Here is a 16,804-nt window from a genome sequence, read left to right on the forward strand (position 1 = left end):
GCCTGTCGCCAAGGATAACCATGGGCGTCAGGTTCCTCATCTGCAGATTGAGGGATGTGCACAGTTGACCTTGGAGGCCCTCGCATCTCATCCTTAAGTCTGGGGAAGTCTTTCGGCCCCTTATCACACAGATGGACAACAGAGACCACTTCATGTAGGAAAAGAGTCCCCTCTGCAGCATAAGTAACATGTCCACTCCCTCACATCCCAGGAGAGTCCCAACCTAACCTTGAAACCAGAATATGTTCAGTCCAGCCATGAGGTCCGGCTGGAAGCCTGTAGTACTCCATTTCCTCTGCCTCTGAGGTTTTGTCCAGGGGGGTTCATACCTTACAAAGTAGGGGGACCTCCAAATAAGCCAGGGAGCCAGGTAATGGAAGATGACTTTGAAATCTTCTGACTAATTAGTAATGATGTCTTTGAACAGTTTTTATACTCAAGTGTTCTAATTTACTGTAAACGGGAAAGGCTCTCTGATCAGAAATGAAGGGTTGTTGGAATAAGAATAAATTTTTCACCTGACTATGAACTGTTGGCTTTCACACCATAAGCTCTTATCCAGTATTATGTATTTTATATTTATTTCTAAAAATTCTGAATATAAAAATGACCTACTATGAAGAACTAGAAAAACAAAACAAATGAAAAATCAGATAAGCACCCTAGAATTTTGGTTACAAAGACTGTTGGATAGAATTGAGGATAGGAAGTGACAATTTGGCAACATTCAAAGTCAGTCCCTTTTTTCTGAGTCTGTCTGAAAATAGGTATGACCATTTCTACATCACCTATGCCATAGGATAGTGGCATTTCCCATGAGACAACAGTGTATATGAACACTTGTTAACGTGCTCTGCAAATGTGAGGTAATCTAGGCTTTGAATAACTCAACATGGGTTTCCCTTCCACTAAGAGTGAAGAGCTCTTTGTGTGTATGACACAGAAGCTGTTGTGTGCACGTGTGACCACTCAGAGCAGTCAAGAGGTCACGTCAAAATGGAACACGCTTGCATGCACACACACACACGCGCGTGCGCGCGCTCTGCACTCAATATACAACAGGTTTTATGTGATAGTATGAATTTGAAAATTTGGGCCTCTCGCCGAACTAGACAAAGTAATTAGTGGGGAATCTCATGAGAAACATCTAGGGGGTTTAGACAGAAAATTATAGGAAAACCCAACAGTCAAGACACAAAACAGAGCTTCCTCCATTAAGCTCTTGGAAGAGCCTTAGGTGAACCTGACAATTTAGTGAAGCTAATGGATTCTTTCTTACTCCTCCAACCACCTCTCAGTTATACCACTAAATGGTAGTGGACTTTGACTCTTGATTTCCTCTGTAAGAGAACCTTGTAAACTTTAAACTTCTAAACAAGTACGAGATACTATTACTTAGCCATTAATACCCATTCACGACTTCTGGATTTTTAAGTACACATGGTCAGCAAGTTTTGCAATCCTTCTCCAGAATTCCTGAGTGCTGCTGCAATGCTTTCTCTAGCTGGAGATAACAAATAAAAAGGGTTTGTTTCCTTCTGTGGTTCCTATTTTGAAACTCAAGCCCACCATTACTTTACTGAACTGCGGTGGTGAGGGGGCTTTCTAGACATCACTGACTCTTCTTCCGCTGAAGGCAGTCTCTATCTAGGGAATGATAGAGCTGACCAGCAAGCCCACATTTTAGAGCTGTGAAGGCTGGAGGCCTCCAAAAAGAGAAAAAGTATGAGTTGTCAGAGAAGTGACAGCAGCTTGACAATATAAACTGGCTTACACACATTTTATACAAATTAGTGAATGATAAATATGTATCAAAATCTTGGGGGACTGATGTGATTAGAATAATAACTGCTACTATGATCGGTGCTTCCTATGTGCTGAATCCCTTTAAATATACTCTCCATCACCTGATCTTCATAGTCACCTTCTAATGGGCAGGAAACGGAAAGATGTTTACCTGCTCCAAGTCTATCACCTCTGCAGCACACCGGCTCTGACCACATGGCAACTCTGTGCTCCTAAGGTCCTTGGCTTCTAAGAGCCTCTATTTCAACAGGAACCCGCTGTACTGTGTGTGTAGATGCATTTTTGTTTGAATGCATTCTTCCTCGGAGAAGGCTCTGTAGCTCTTGGACGGGGGTCCTGACACCATGGATCACTATGGTTTATGACGCTGACCGCATGGACGCATCCTATGGCCAGGACAGCCTTAGGTGAGCAATCCCGGGCGATGTTAGCCGAGCAAGCAACAACTTCCTTCAAGTCAGAGCTTTTCCCTCAGCTCCACCCTGAGACAGCAGGAAACATGAGTCATGCTGCCTTCACCTGTCCCTGCATGGTGGGAGCAGGACACTTGGCTCACTTTTACTTCTCACCCGGAAAAGAGTAATATTTGTATACTCTGGAAATGCACTCAAGAGGTTGCAAGTTGATTTTTTTTTTTTTTAGTTGATGTTTTGAATGTGCTCACCTTAGTCTTTTCTTTTACTACTGCTGAAAACAGATCACCCAAAGATGTACCAAACCTTTTAGTACCTCAAAGTAAATTTAAAAACTCTGCTTTTTACAGTTGTGGTTAGTTTCCATTTACCTAAAAGTCAATGGTTAGCTACCAGAATGATCACAGTTCTGCCAGACTTCTCTGCGGTGATCTAGAAGCTCTTGACCTTCTTATCCAGCCTCAGAATTCCCTGATACACACGCACTTTGGACTCACAGCTCCCTGCAGGGGCATCTGTGAGACAGCGGGTGACCATCCTCTAGTGGAGTGCTTCAGCCTCCCTGAGGCCTGGTCAGCTGATCTCACTCTTGGGACACAGCTTGTTTGCTTTCCCCTGATGCTCTTCATATTCCTCTTTTTAAAATGCATGCCATATTATATAAAATTATCAACAGAAAGTAAACCACGAGAGCATTTCCTGTAGTGTGAACACGTGCGTGCTGCTTGGAGATTTGGGATGTGGCGGCAGCAGCAGCATGTTCATCCTGGAGGCAGCCCTACCTTGCCTGAGTCATTCAGCGGACGGTAATCCGAGCATCCAGGTAGATGGGAGCGGCAGAGGTTCTGACCTGTTGAATCGGTCTGTGCCTTTGAGAAATTATGAAATCTGTTAAACATTCTGGTTGGCACTGACCTCTTAAAGCTGCCTGGTGCACACACGGGAGAGCCAGGCAGATTTGAGTTCAGACTCTCACATCTCCAACCTTCTCGTCCTTTGACCCGGGCCAGTAGCAGCCCTCTCCACATCTCAGCTACCTCCTATGTAAAATGATGATCCCCAGAGCCGGTCGTGAGGGTAGACTGGAAGAACCATATCAATGCACTGTTCCCATCCCTGCCGCCGAAGATGGCCAGGAAGTGCTGGCTTCCCTCCCGATCCGATCCGAGGTGACAAGCCTCTTCCCGCAGCCAGGTCCTCCCAGATTCAGGGCGGGAACTGGGCTCCATGCTTCCTTCCTATCAGAGAAACTTCCGATCCTCTCCAATCCTGACCATGTCATCTTCCCCCATTAGGCAGGAAACACCATTACCTGCCCTAATTTAGGGCAAGAGGGAAAACATGAAACCCAGCACTTAAAACTCTCATGCGCTCACAGCAGTTGGACTTCAATGTCCTCAGAGTGGGAGTTAAAGTGAAATGAAGAATCTGGCACCCAGATGGGGGTTAGTCAAGGCTCCCTGTCTTAGGGTGTCTGACCTTCCCAGCTTACCACAGACCAGAAGCTTCCCCAGGATACGAACTCAGTATTAACATCAAAAAGAGGGGCAACAGAACCAATGGGTTACCTTAAAACACTCACCTACCGCAGGCAGGGCTCAGGATAAGCCCTGGAGGATGAGGAGGGGTCCACCTTCTTGGCCCCGAGAACCAGGCAACTATGTGAGCTTGGATCTTGAGGTCCCCCAGGGAGTTGGGAGGGTAGAACCACGTCTCTAACTTACTTCCCGCCTTGGCTGTCTGCTCCTGGCAGGAACCGCCTCTTGTTGGCACCCACAGACACCTGGGAGGGAAGGTGTGAGAGGGCCCGCGGGCACTTTGGACGCGCTTCCTTCTGAGCTGTGGATGCTGCTGTCCTGACTCGTCGCATGGCTTAAAAAGGACCACGATCCCCGAGTAGTGGCAGCGTCAGCCTGGCTCTGCCCAGCCTGCCATTGACCTCCAAGGGCGGCCCCAGAGACCGCCTCGGAGACTGCTCGGAGGACACACCGCCGCTTCTCCAGAATTGGCCTGCTCTGCCCTCATTTGCTTTGTTGCCTTTTTTATTCCGTACCTCTGTTTGAAAAGTGGACTTCCTCTCAAAGCCAAGGGAAGGCGTGCAGTCCCTAAGCAGCAACCTTCCGACTGGATAGAGACCAAGCTCCAAAGTCCCATTTGTAATGTGTTCTGCTTTTATTCAGTGTAGACTTCAAAGTATTAGGCTGCAATGCTGGTTGGTGAGACTGGCCAGTGGTCATCCAAAGCGAAGGGCCTCGGGGATGAAAATATAATTCTCAGGGGGAGGGGGGCACATGTACAATTTACGTTTCCTTCTCTATTGCTTAATTCTCTTAATGCAATTTGGACTTTTGAGTTCCATTTGTGGTTCTGACAGGCTGGCCACCACATAGAAACCATAAAGCAAAAAGGTCATATTGAAATTCATAAATTGGGATCATAGCACCACTCAGCATATGTATTTCCTTTCTCTCCTTCCTTCCCTCCTTCCGTCCCTCCTTCCCTTCCTCACTGTGCCATCCAACTGTGTCATCTATCTGCCTACCTATCACACATCTGTCTGTCCATCCTTATGGAATATCATCTGACCCGCTCCTAGAATGTCAGCCCATCATGGCAGGGAGCTTGGGGACTCCTCAGTGCCTCATGAAGTATTTGGCTCCTCTGTAAATGCATGTGGGTGAATTCTGCTTGTTGTCATTAGAGGTCTGTCCTTGAGGACCGTCAGCATTGCTTAGGAGCACAGCTGTTCCAATACCACCCGGTGGACAGCAGGACATGGGGTTAGTTGGCAATGCGGTGTCCTGTTCTGGCCTTAAGCTAAAAGACTGACTATACCACAGGTTACCTTGAAGCCAGAATCCAGGTCTTTCCATTTCTATTCCTATGGTTCAGGTTATCATTCTGTAAGGAATTTAATATTCTTTTTTTTTAAAGCTTTTATTTACTTATTCATGAGAGACACACAGAGAAAGGCAGAGACACAGGCAGAAGGAGAAGCAGGCTCCCTGGGGAGCCCGATGTGGGACTCGATCCCAGGACCCCGGGGTCATGACCTGAGCCAAAGGCAGACACTCAACCACTGAGCCATCCAGGTGCCCAGAAATTAATACTCTATTTTGACCTCAAGATGAATAGTTACTAATGGTTTAATACATTTTCCCCTTCAGATAGAATTCTAATTTTATGAAAAATTTCAAGGAGATAAGAAAAAGATGACAATCAACTGAAGAATTTGGGTATTATAGTCGAGATAATGAGGAAAGTACCATTAGATAAGAACACATTTTCTGATGTGTCTGCATTTTCTCCCCATCAGCTGCTCCCTGACACTTCCACGGCCAGAGTTACGAGCTCTTGGTTGTGAGCTCAATTTCTTTCTTGTTCAATGTTTAATTTTTTTTATTTTTATTTATGATAGTCACACACAGAGAGAGAGAGAAAGATAGAGAGAGGGCAGAGACATAGGCAGAGGGAGAAGCAGGCTCCATGCACCGGGAGCCCGACGTGGGACTCGATCCCGGGTCTCCAGGATCGCGCCCTGGCCCTAAGGCAGGCGCTAAACCGCTGCGCCACCCAGGGATCCCTTGTTCAATGTTTACGATCTGGAACTCTCAAATATTACGTAAATCTACTTCATTACTGAAAATGCAAACAGAGTTTAATCTCACTTAATTGCTTCTGTTTTGCTGAATTTTTACAAAGAGTAACTGGTAAGAACTCAAGTTCCCCTGAAGTTTACTAAGTTTACCTGCTGTGTGCTAGCTGGAGTTTCTAGACAGCTACATAAGAGAGCTCCTAATGCTGCCTGGGGGGTTGTCCATCTGTCCATCTGTCTTCATGGAAATGCAGAACAGGTCATGTCTTCTCCAAAGCATGCCTGTCTCTAAATGCTGGCATAGGTTTGGGCAAAAGCCACAGGCAGCACTGAAAAGGCAGCCAGCGTGGCTCAGTCAGGGCAGATTTAGAGGTCAAGCTGCCCTTCTGCCTCCCTCCTACCTCTCCACTCTCAGCAGAGGCTGAGAGCAAACTTGGTATTTGTAGAATTTGTCTTTACTCATGAGTTAACTAACTTCAAAGGTTGTAAACTGTGCCTTCTTTCTTATCTTTGTGACCATTTTCCAATATTGATATTAATAAAAGATGAGTAAAAAGTATTTTTAAGCAAAAGATTGATGAAACAAAGAAAAATAATGTGTTAAATACTCAATACTGTTTGACCGTATTCCATCTGCAGGGAGAGCCAGAGACGTGCATGTCCTCTGATTTGCCTACATCACACTTGCCTACAATGCTTCCTCATTGCTGCTGACAATGTGACATTAGGGAGAAAGGGGAGGCACAGAAGACATGAATGACTGCAATATGCACACTCTGGCTTCAGTGTCTTTACACTGCACAGAGTTAAAGACAGTAATAAATGAGAAAAATATTTTATATTTTTAATACAGAATACATAATATTGCACTCTGGTTGCAAGTAGTGTGTAGAAAAAACTGTTTACAAAACCACCATAGTAATTGCCTGGGCCTCATATTTTATGGCATCATCAACTATAACCATGGCACTGAGCTTTGAACCTACTAAAAAGGGCAAAGTTTAATAAAGTCTTCTTTTTATTTCAGTGTCAGTGACCAGTAGTTTAAAAACTATACATATATATAAAATGAGGAAACTTTACAGTAACATAAATAGCTTTCGGTCAGAGGCACTGCTAATCTGTACCCATGCTTTAGTGAAATAGATACTGTCGAGCTATTTTTCTGGCTTTATCAATAATTATTTCTTTTCATTGTGTTAATCATTATTTTACATGCTATTCTTTCATGAACAAATGAAATTGTTTCACAGCAGTAACTATTGCTATTCTTGTGAAAAGCAATTACACACTTTTGCATTCAGACTGAGCTTCAAAGTTTGATTTTCTCAAAGTCACCCAGAAAATTGGGGTAATTCAGATTAGGAAAAGACTTCTCACCTCCACCCACACAGTAGGGATCTGATACTGAGGCATGAATCTCAATGGAGGAGAGAGAGCATCACTGGCTCCTCTTGGAGCCTGGGGACACCCTTTTACCCTTCTTCACACACTTCTCAAAAAGGGTAGTTCTGAATTCACTCCAGCTGAATTCTTCCCTGTGTCTCCACTGAAGCACAGATGCTTCTGGAAGATCTTGGTGCTTTTAAATGCAACCAGTTTGTTTATATATTTGTTATCTATTATATGGATTACGAGTATGCACTATCCTGACCCAAGGAAAATACCACCTAAGTTCTAGTTCATCCTCTTCTGACAGTAGAAAGGCACAAAACAGTTTCACCTAAAGCATCGACATATACAATTAACGGAACACCTGTAAGTAAGGGAAGTGGACATCTGTAAAGAGCCTTTAAAAAAATTCCTCTCATCTTTGATATTACCTTTTTAAACTATCTGCAATCCACCGAAGAGCAAAATAGCAGCATTTTGAGAGGAACAATTTGGGGGGAATTCTTAAAGCACGGAATCTGTTGTCTTTAAACAGAGTCTATGATGACAAAGGTACATTTGTGAGCCAACATATGACTTCCTTGAGAACAAATCGGTATGGTATGGTACTGAGCACTTTATAGAGTAGTGAATACTCTGCTTGCAATCACAAGTGAACATAACCAAGGAGAAAATGATTTTAAACTATGCTGATAAATACTAAAACCATATGATGTTAAGGAAAACTATTTGAAGACCAATAACTGTCAACAATAAATATTAACTAGCTCAAAGGCCTACTGTCACAGTAAAAGTTACAAAAACAGAACACAGTATTAAACAAGTGCATGAACATATCAAAATGCATTGGCTTATAAAATGTCCTACCATCGAGAAACCCATTTTCTCTCCTCCGTATTCTCCATTTTGCTCCTAAGGAGATGTATGTTGTTAAAACACAACAAACCTTGAAAGAGTAAATCAGGTCACAAATTTTCTTTGGGTTGTCATCACTGATATAAAATTTCTCTCCAAAGGCTGTCAATCTGAAATCCGTGTAGTCTGGGTGTCAAGAGCGGGCTAGGGTCACAGTAACTCCCCCCTTCAGCGTTCTGATCCTGGAGTCGGCCAGCCGCCCAGAGGCTGCCCCTCGTCTCAAACACATCCTCTGTAGAGGAGGGCGAGCTGGTGCCAAATCTGGGATGACTGCATAATCCATGGAGGTGGGAATTAGACAAACGGGCAGGGAGTGTTCTGTGTAACTGGAGGCTCCCCTCTGCTTTGGGCAGTTGGGTACCAGAGCCCCGTGGAGGCGTGGAGGAGAGTGAGGTGTGCTGCTGTGGTTGTGAGAGAGGGAAGCTCCCGAGTTTCCTGCCAGCTCTCAGAAAATGCATTTCTAGTGGTATCAACTCTAACTTCTCTTTCAGTAGCACGTCCACATGTCTGCAACCCAATGGGAGTGGCATTACTAAAATGACTTTGTAGCTGTCAGTGATTTTTAAGGTACTTTCTCAAGTTTAGGTGGCAGTGAGGCTCAGAAATGGAGGGGTTTAGTGTGAGCTTGTGTGTGTTTGCTCATTGTTAGCACAGTGTTTAACATCTTCTCATGATTACAGAACTTTCATTTAGTTGGTGTCAAACAGTCCAAACTGATCGAAAGCAGTAAATACTATGGCATCCATGCTTGGCTTGCGTACCCTTTGCCTTCTTTTAAAAATCAATTTAGATATTAAAATGCATCGTGGTACCTCTCTGTCACCAGGCCAGTCAAACAGATGTCCCTGAAAATATTTCCAAGCAGCTTTCCCTTCCTCTGTTGCCCTCCGGAAGCAAGGATAGATCCACCTCAAACAAGAAAATACCTCCCAGCGCTTCACCTGTTTATAAACAGCTACAACTCAGCTAATGTCCAAGTTCCATGTTGCCCTCTTCTCCATAGCATTTCAAATTCTTTGGAATTATGTAATTTTCTTCGATGGGGTGCTTTATTCCTGGGAAAACAGCAAGCATGTGGTCACCTGGGTGCACTGGACAAATCCTGTGGTGGTAAGGGTGGCCCTGGGGTCCCCAATCACCCATGACATGCTTCAAGGAGCCCCCACAGACTGGAAGACTTGCTTCCTGAGGAGAAAGAAAAAAGCAGTGAATCAACACCAGTCAGTCTAGGCAAAGGTTGTAAAGCCAAATACTAGAACTAGACTACAAAGCCTGGTCCTCAGTCTTTGGTTTTGTGATATTTTCTGCATTTTAAATTTTGAAAAAAGGTGGCAGCCTTAGCAAAGACAGCTGTCATCTGCTTTCTGCGGCGGAACCAACATCTATCTCCCTTTTGCCTTTTTCTGGACTTTGGTCGTTTCTGCTGCCTCCAACCACTCCTGAGGCAGTAAGAAAATTTCTTTTTAATGTTGGTACGACCAGTGTTTCCTATCACAGAATCGGACAAGCTGAAAGCAAGTCAGGTGATCCAAATACGCGTGCGAAGGCAAACGGACTCCACCCTTTCCACACAGCAGTCTCTCCGAGAGCCCGGGGCTAGGTGGCCTCAAGGCGGCCAGGGGTGGCCTTCTGGCTCTCCGGCCACCCCACCGTTCACCTGACACCCACTGTCGGGCGGTGACTCGAGAGCTGAGCCCCCCCGCCGGAAACCCGGGGACAGGCGGGCAGGGGCAGCCCCGGTCGCTCTGTCCCCGTGGCCTCTTGGCAGAGGGTGAGACGCAGCCCCCACCCAGCTTCCAGCGGCTCCGTCGTGCACCCAAGACGAATGTGAGACTATCTGAGCTTTTTGCCTTGAAACTGAGCAACGTTTATCCCTAATTACCATTATTTTACAACAACACTAACGCCAGTAACTTCTATGGGAAAGACAGAACCCCAGAGGGACGTGGCGGGCCGGCCGCGGCGATGAGCTGAAGGACGGAGGGGCCTAAGAGCAGCTTAGCCACGCGTGGGGCCGCACGATGCGGGTCACCCCTGGCGCCCCTGCTCCAGGCCCCGCGGTCGCGGGCAGGCTCCCCAGCTCTTGCCAGCTCTGCTAACCTCGACTTCGAAAAGGAAACATTTTTACTTTCTGTGTGTGAACTTCTTATTTAATTCTGGTTGGGATATCTTAAAATTTATCTCTACTCACCGAAGGGAAAAGGCCTCAACATAAAGTAGATTTGTTTTCCTTCCCACTTAAAAAGCACTTTTTTTTGTTCATCTCAGATTTCCTGAATATTTTTATGAAATCCTAAAATGAATCTATGCGGATTCCGGCACAAATATCATGATAAACTAGGGGAAAACAACAGCTTGCATTCCTGCCTCACAGCTTCCAGAAGCTGGGAGATGAGTCCAGAGACGACAGTGCGGCGGGGGCCAGTCCTCTCCAGAGGCCACCCGTGGGCGGCGGATCGAGGGCCCAGCCCAGCTCACTTCCCGTGGCTCCCGCGATGGATTTCAAAGTGGGCGAGCTCCGGCCTTCGGGGATCCGATCTGCAGAGCAAGTCTGCACGGCGCCGGCGACCAGGACACGGAGCAGCGGGCAGGCCCCGGGCCACGTCCGTCCCCCTTCTCTGAGCCAAACAATACCTCGGGAAGCCGCCGCATCTCCCACGGAACCCGCACGATCACTGGAGAGGGAAAGCTGTGCACTGCTGCATCGATTCTCACCGGCAGTTCCCTAAACCTGTCACCTTTCCTCTTGCCTCAATTACTTTTGTCACAAACTGAATGTTCTCACAAGCTAACCCACCTTCTTCCATATTTCACAGGCTTAAACCTAAAAATGGCTTCAAAGGTTTACTTCTTAGATGGAACCCTACAGTCTCTGACACTGGAGACTGGAGATGGGGCTGCATCTGGGTCTGGGTGGACCAGAGGGGAGAGGGTTGACTTTTACGCTGTCAGCTTTTATTTTATTTCGTGTGTCATCTTGTCACCTCAGCACTATTTACATCACCAATGCTACCCTGTGTGCACAAAATACCGCATGCTCTGGCAACCTGAAGGGAACCTATTTATAAGGAGTTCACTTTTTAGAGACAATAACGAACCACAGATATGCAGGTCATTCACCACAGTCAGAAGGTATGGAGGTCGGAAACCACCCGCCTATTTGCCTTCACTTTATGGACAATGGGCGGTAAGGGGGAGGAGTGATGTCTGGTGGAAGACACCCCCATTACCCCACGTTAGTGCTCTGTCTGGTAGATGGTGCGCTTCTGCAAACATGCCAGCCCCCACGACATTCCTTCTCAACACCAAGGGGTTCTGATGGCTCTGGGGGAACACATGCACCTCAGTTCAAAAGACAATTTATGAAAAGTACAAGTTAATGTGTTCTTATTATTTTTAATTTAAATGTTGATTGCCAGGGTGCTGGGTAGCTCAAGCCATGATCCCCAGAACCTGGGATTGAGCCCTGGGTTGGGCTCCCTGCTCCGCGGGGAGACTGTTTCTCTCTCCACCCCTCCTCTCTGCCCCCACTCATGCTCTCTCTCTCTCTCTCTCAAATGAATGAATAAAACCTTTAAAAATAAATAAATAGGGGCACCTAGGTGGCTCAGTGGTTGAGCGTCAGGCTTTGGCTTAGGCTGTGATCCTGAGGTCCTGGGATTGACTTGTGCATCGGGCTCCCCATGGGGAGCCTGCGTCTCCCTCTGCCTGAGTCTCTGTCCCTCTCTGTGTCTCTTATGAATAAATAAATTAAATATTTAAAATAAATATTGACTGCCTATATAGATTCTAAGGCTGGTGAAAAATACAGTAACATTCAAAAAATCATATAGAAAAACTTAAGTCATGATTCTTTTTTTTTTTTCAAGATTTTTAAGATTTAAGGACCCCAGGATCATGATGTGAGCCAAAGGCAGGCGCTCAACCACTGAGCCACCCAAGGGCCCCAATCATGATTCTTCTGAATCCAATCCATTTCTCCTTGTTAATTTTCTAGTCTGTACCAAGGCCACGGCTGCTCAAGGAAGTCTGGCCTTTTTTCAGTCCTCCAACAGGTGAGCTGTGTACAATCACATCTTGCAACAGCCTGCCCACCACTCTGAAGACTGATGCTGTGTCCTCAATTAGTTTCTATCAACAGCAGATGACATAGTTCCATCTCATGAATTTTGTTTTAATCTATAGCAAGTTCTCACTGAAGCGTAAGAGAAAAAATTATGGTGCAGTGTTTAAATTCTTGGTTCTTAAAGAGAACCCCAAAAAGGTACCTTCTCTTCCTTTTCCATTCACTACCCCGAAATGCCATCACCCCATGTGCTTGAAGGAAGAATAGAGGTCACTAAGGATAAACATTCCTTAGTTCCTCGGTGACAAAGGACTTGGGACCAACCCTGAGCTCCTGATGTCCAAGGGGAAGAACTTTATCGCCTGTACCATCTGAAGGGGTAAAGAAACTGCGAATCGCAGACAGCCCTGTGGAGTTCTGCAACACCCGTTGTAACTGAGCCCAGCCCCAGTTCAACCACCTGATGCACCTTCTTGTGAATTAAGACTCTTCTGGGAAAACTCTCAAGACAACTCAAACAAATTTTAGTCACAGGAAGACCTGTGCAGCTACACGAATGCTAAGCTGATAAGTTCTCCATCCCTGCCAGTTGGATGAAGGCGTCCAGGAACCAGCTCAGGGCCTCCCTTCCTGCTGGAGGGGTGCTGGCAGCCCCGCTCTAGGGCTGCGGGTGGACCAGTAAGCGCCGCTCCAATCTCGGGATGCCCACGGGTCAGTCCACGCAGACCCTGCGGCTCTCGGGCTATTTTCAACACAGGAAATAATTGGAGGAATAGAAGCTGCTCCCTGACTGAGCATTTTATAAAGGATTTCTCCTTTGATGAGAATTGCATTTCCAGGCAGTTGGAAGCAAAACGCTCCAAAGAAAGGGTCCTGGACCTGCAGGGGACCTGGGCTGGCGGCCCTTCTGCTCCTCGGCTGCGGTCCCTGCACGCACGAGCCTCTCTCTGCGCCTTAAGATGCAGGGTCCCTCGGATCCGTGCACCCCGGCCGCGCCCGCCAGGCCCCGCGGACGCGCACGCGAGGAGGCGCCCGTCCCGGGCTCCGCAGATGCACACCTGGGCCGCGGGTCTCCGGGGCGCGAGCGCTCACGCCGGGCCCTGAAGCCCCTGGCCGGGCGTCTCCTTGGCTCTCTTGCAGGTGTACAGCCACTTGATGATGCGGGCGTTCCTCTCCACGACGGACGTGGTGCTGGGCACCTGCTCCGTGAGCTCCTCCTCCTGCAGCCCCTCTTGGCCGCCGCTGCGCCGGGAGAAGCCGCTGTCGGAGGTGGCCACGCTCACGCTGCGGACCTGGGGGGTGACGCGGTCCGACCCCGCCGAGAAGTTCTCCCTCCCGAGGGCGTCCAGCACCTCGGGGTCCAGGCCGCAGAACTGGAAGAACGTGTCGAATTCCGCCAGCGACGCGGAGTAGCGGGAGCTCAGGTCGGACTGGGAGCGCCGCAGCCCCCCGCGCCTGCTCCCTCGCGGCTGGGGGCCGGGGGGCGCGGAGGATGCTGGTGTCCTGGGGGCTGCGCAGGATGCGGGGGGCGTAGGGGGCGCAGGGGGCGCAGGGGGCGCAGCCGGGGCTCCGCGGGGTGTCCCCGGGGCCGCGGGGGGCGCAGCCGGGGCTCTGCGGGGCGTCCCGGGGGGCGCGGGGGGCGCGGAGGATGCGGGGGGCGCGGGGGGCGCAGGGGGCGCAGGCGGGGCTCCGCGGGGCGTCCCGGGGGCCGCGGGGGCCCCTACGGAGCCGGGCCTGCTCACGACCGCTCCCTCTCGCCTGGCCCTGAGCTCGTCGTCCCCCCGGGCGGTCCCCGGGCACGCCGCCGCCCTGTCCCTGCCGGGCCCCGGGAAGAGCTTCCTCACCAGGCCCGCCCTGGGGCCGTCGGCGCCCTGCCCGCGGACGAAGTCGCACTTCTGCCGGTAGATGACCAGCGAGTCGGGCCTCAGCGGCCTCCGCGCCACGGTCCTGCGCGCCACGGCCCCGGGGGCGGGGGCGGGGGCGGGGGCGGGGGGCCCAGGGGCGCCCGCAGCCCCCGCGCTGGGCCCCGCGCTGCTGCCCTCGGGGGCGGGGCCGGCTCCCCGCGGGCCGCGCAGGTACTTGGCTCGGTCGGCCGCCAGCCTCTCGGCCGCGCTCCTGCGCGCTGGCACCGCCGCGTCCCGGCCCCGGGGGCCCTCGGGCTGCTGGGCCGGCGGGCGCTGCCGCTGCGGCGCGTCCAGGCCGGGCAGGGCTCTCATCCCCGGGCTCCGCTGCCGCGCCGCGCCCCGTGGAGACGCGCCCGCCGGCGCTCCCGGGACTCTCCGGCCGGGTCCGAAGTCCGCGCGCGGCGGGGAATGGCGCCCCAGTGCCAGCCGGCCCAGGTCCGGAGCCAGGGCGAACCCCGGTCGGCACCTATCGGGGACCGGCCCCGCCCCCGGCCCCGCCCCCCGGCCCCGCCCCGGCCCCCGGCCCCGCCCCGGCCCCTCCCTTCCCGCCGTCCCGAGCAGCTCCCGGATCGGCCCCGCCCCGGCCCCTCCCTTCCCGCCGTCCCGAGCAGCTCCCGGATCGGCCCCGCCCCGCCCTCGCCCGGCCCCGCCCTCGCCCGGCCCCGCCCCCTCGCCCGGCCCCGCCCTCGCCTCCCGCAGGCTCGGGGCACCGGGTTCCGCCCCCAGCACCTGGCGGCTGCGCAGCCGCGGTCCGGGAGCCCGCGGGGGGCACTGCGCCCAGGGCCTACGCCGCCCGCCACCCGCCTCTCCGGCGCGGGAAAGTTCGTTCAGCCCCGGGTGTCGGCCCTGGGTCCCCGCGGGACGCGGAGGGATCCCGCTGCCCCCGCCCCGGCAGGTGCCCCGCGTCCTCCGAGCTCTTACGGTGACCTCTGCGCGTCCCGACACTCGCCTTAGCTTAGTTTTCTAAGGCCCACTCCCGAGCACGTGCTCTTACCAGAGAGGAAACGCGCGTGAAAGGAAGGAGGGCGGCCGGCCCCGACGCAGGACCGCTAGGCACTGAGCAGCGCAAGGATCCCGGGCGCCCCGCGGGGCCTGCGTGGAGTCCAGGGCGGCACCGGCCGGCCCGGGCCGGGGTCGGATCAGCCCAGCCAGGCCCCCAGGTGCGGACTCCTGTGGGAGGAGGTGAGGCTCCAGGGAGTTGGATGCTGTTTTTACTGTAACCAAGGCAACGAGGAAACCGTTCACCCGAGCGTGGATCAGCCTAGGAATGCTAAAAGTGTACGAGAAGATATTTCCAAAATTCCATTATTACCAAAACTTGGACAAAGGACAAAATATTTGCTGGACCGGTGAAATGTCCATGTTATCTCTTAAGTTTAAGGCAACCCCACGATATGCTGACCTTTCAAAGCTGTGGGTGAACGCAACCCAGCCGCCTGCGGGTGGAGGGCAGGAGGGGTGTCAAGGTCTGGGGCAGATTTTGCTGCACCTGTTGAGTACCACTGGACCCCTAAAGGGGCTGGTGTGGGTCGGTAGTTGAAGCCCCGACTGACCACCATCCCCTGATGATCAGAGAACTGCATCCGGGTTGTGCCAAACGGTTCTTTAGACCTTTAGTCCCAGTGAAGCTAGACCCCATAGTCCAGGATAGAAGCCAACAAGAAACCAGGTCTCCTGGGAGCCAGACTACCCAGATAGTGTCCCGGGAAAATGCCTTATACTCACAGGAAAAGAAGACCTGATCCATTAGGTTAGGAGGACGGGGAAACCTAGAGTAAGATAGAGGTTTAGAGAGGGCAGGATGCTGGGCAGGACACGTTGTTTCCCACAACATGATACTCCTGGTTGGGGCTGTGGGGGATGCTGATGGGAGCCCAAAGTCTAGCCTTCTTTTCCCTTCAGGCAGCATGGTCCCTTGTCAGTCAGAGGGAAAAGAATATATATGCTTAATTGCTTAATCCAAAGTGGCTACCTTGTCTAATTTGTACATTTTCCTGTGCGATTACAACAGTTCTGAGAGAATTCTGAAGCTTGGGTCCCCTGGGATTTGTTACTTATTCACTAGGTCCTTTTGGACCAATAATAAACCTTTCGGAATCTTTATTTTGTCATTTGTAAAAATTCTCACTTTTAGAGTTTAGAACATTCCTTGTTTGATAGTGAGCACTAAATGCATGTTAATCTGAACAATCCAGGCTTGGGTTCCAGCTGTGTCCTCTTGAGACTGTACTGTTTGTTGGACTGATCAGTGCCTATGGTTGCTCATCTGTAAATCAGACCTCATTATATCCACTTTCCTAGGGTTTTTGTTAAGTTAATAAGATTATGTATATAAAGTGCTTAGCACTTCTGGTACACAGTGAATTTTCACTAAATGTTAAATTTATTATTTTGTTGGTTATAAGTTAGTCAGCTGTTTATCAAATTTTAAATATAGTAAACTCACATGTGAGTAATGAACATATTAAGAATAAAAGTAAAGCTACTATTAAAAAGGTGTATTTAAGACATTGCTGTTGGACAAAACTAATTCTATTTATGTCCATAATTTTCTGCCTATTAAGCAGATAATTTACTGGAAAAATGGAGTTGGAATACTAAGATAATGACAAGAAAATTGCCTAAGTAAATTTTTCTTGTTGCTAAACTGATAGCTTAAACTTTCACCTAATTTCCCTCCTGGCATCACCTCAAAAGACTTGGTAAGAGCAGG

General features: G+C 50.0%; 1 protein-coding gene across 1 annotated transcript; it reads right to left on the reverse strand.

The window, feature by feature from the left end:
* Positions 1 to 13,245: 13,245 nt before the first annotated feature.
* On the reverse strand, positions 13,246 to 14,558 carry FAM110C (family with sequence similarity 110 member C). Its single transcript, XM_025454853.2, has 2 exons — positions 13,958 to 14,558; positions 13,246 to 13,798 (listed from the first exon to the last, which is right to left on the reverse strand). The coding sequence occupies exons 1-2, from the start codon at positions 14,401 to 14,403 to the stop codon at positions 13,276 to 13,278; spliced, it is 969 nt and encodes a 322-aa protein (XP_025310638.1). The 5' UTR covers positions 14,404 to 14,558; the 3' UTR covers positions 13,246 to 13,275.
* Between the last annotated feature and the right edge of the window lie 2,246 nt (positions 14,559 to 16,804).

The sequence above is a fragment of the Canis lupus genome, chromosome 17 (genome assembly GCF_003254725.2).
Source record: "Canis lupus dingo isolate Sandy chromosome 17, ASM325472v2, whole genome shotgun sequence".
Lineage (NCBI taxonomy): Eukaryota > Metazoa > Chordata > Mammalia > Carnivora > Canidae > Canis > Canis lupus.

Coding starts and splice junctions, on each gene's coding strand:
- FAM110C (XM_025454853.2), bottom strand. CDS start 14,403: ATGAGAGCCCTGCCCGGCCTGGACGCGCCGCAGCGGCAGCGCCCGCCG. Junction 13,799..13,957: donor ACCGCCCGGGGGGACGACGA/GCTCAGGGCCAG, acceptor GACGCCCCGCAG/AGCCCCGGCTGCGCCCCCCG.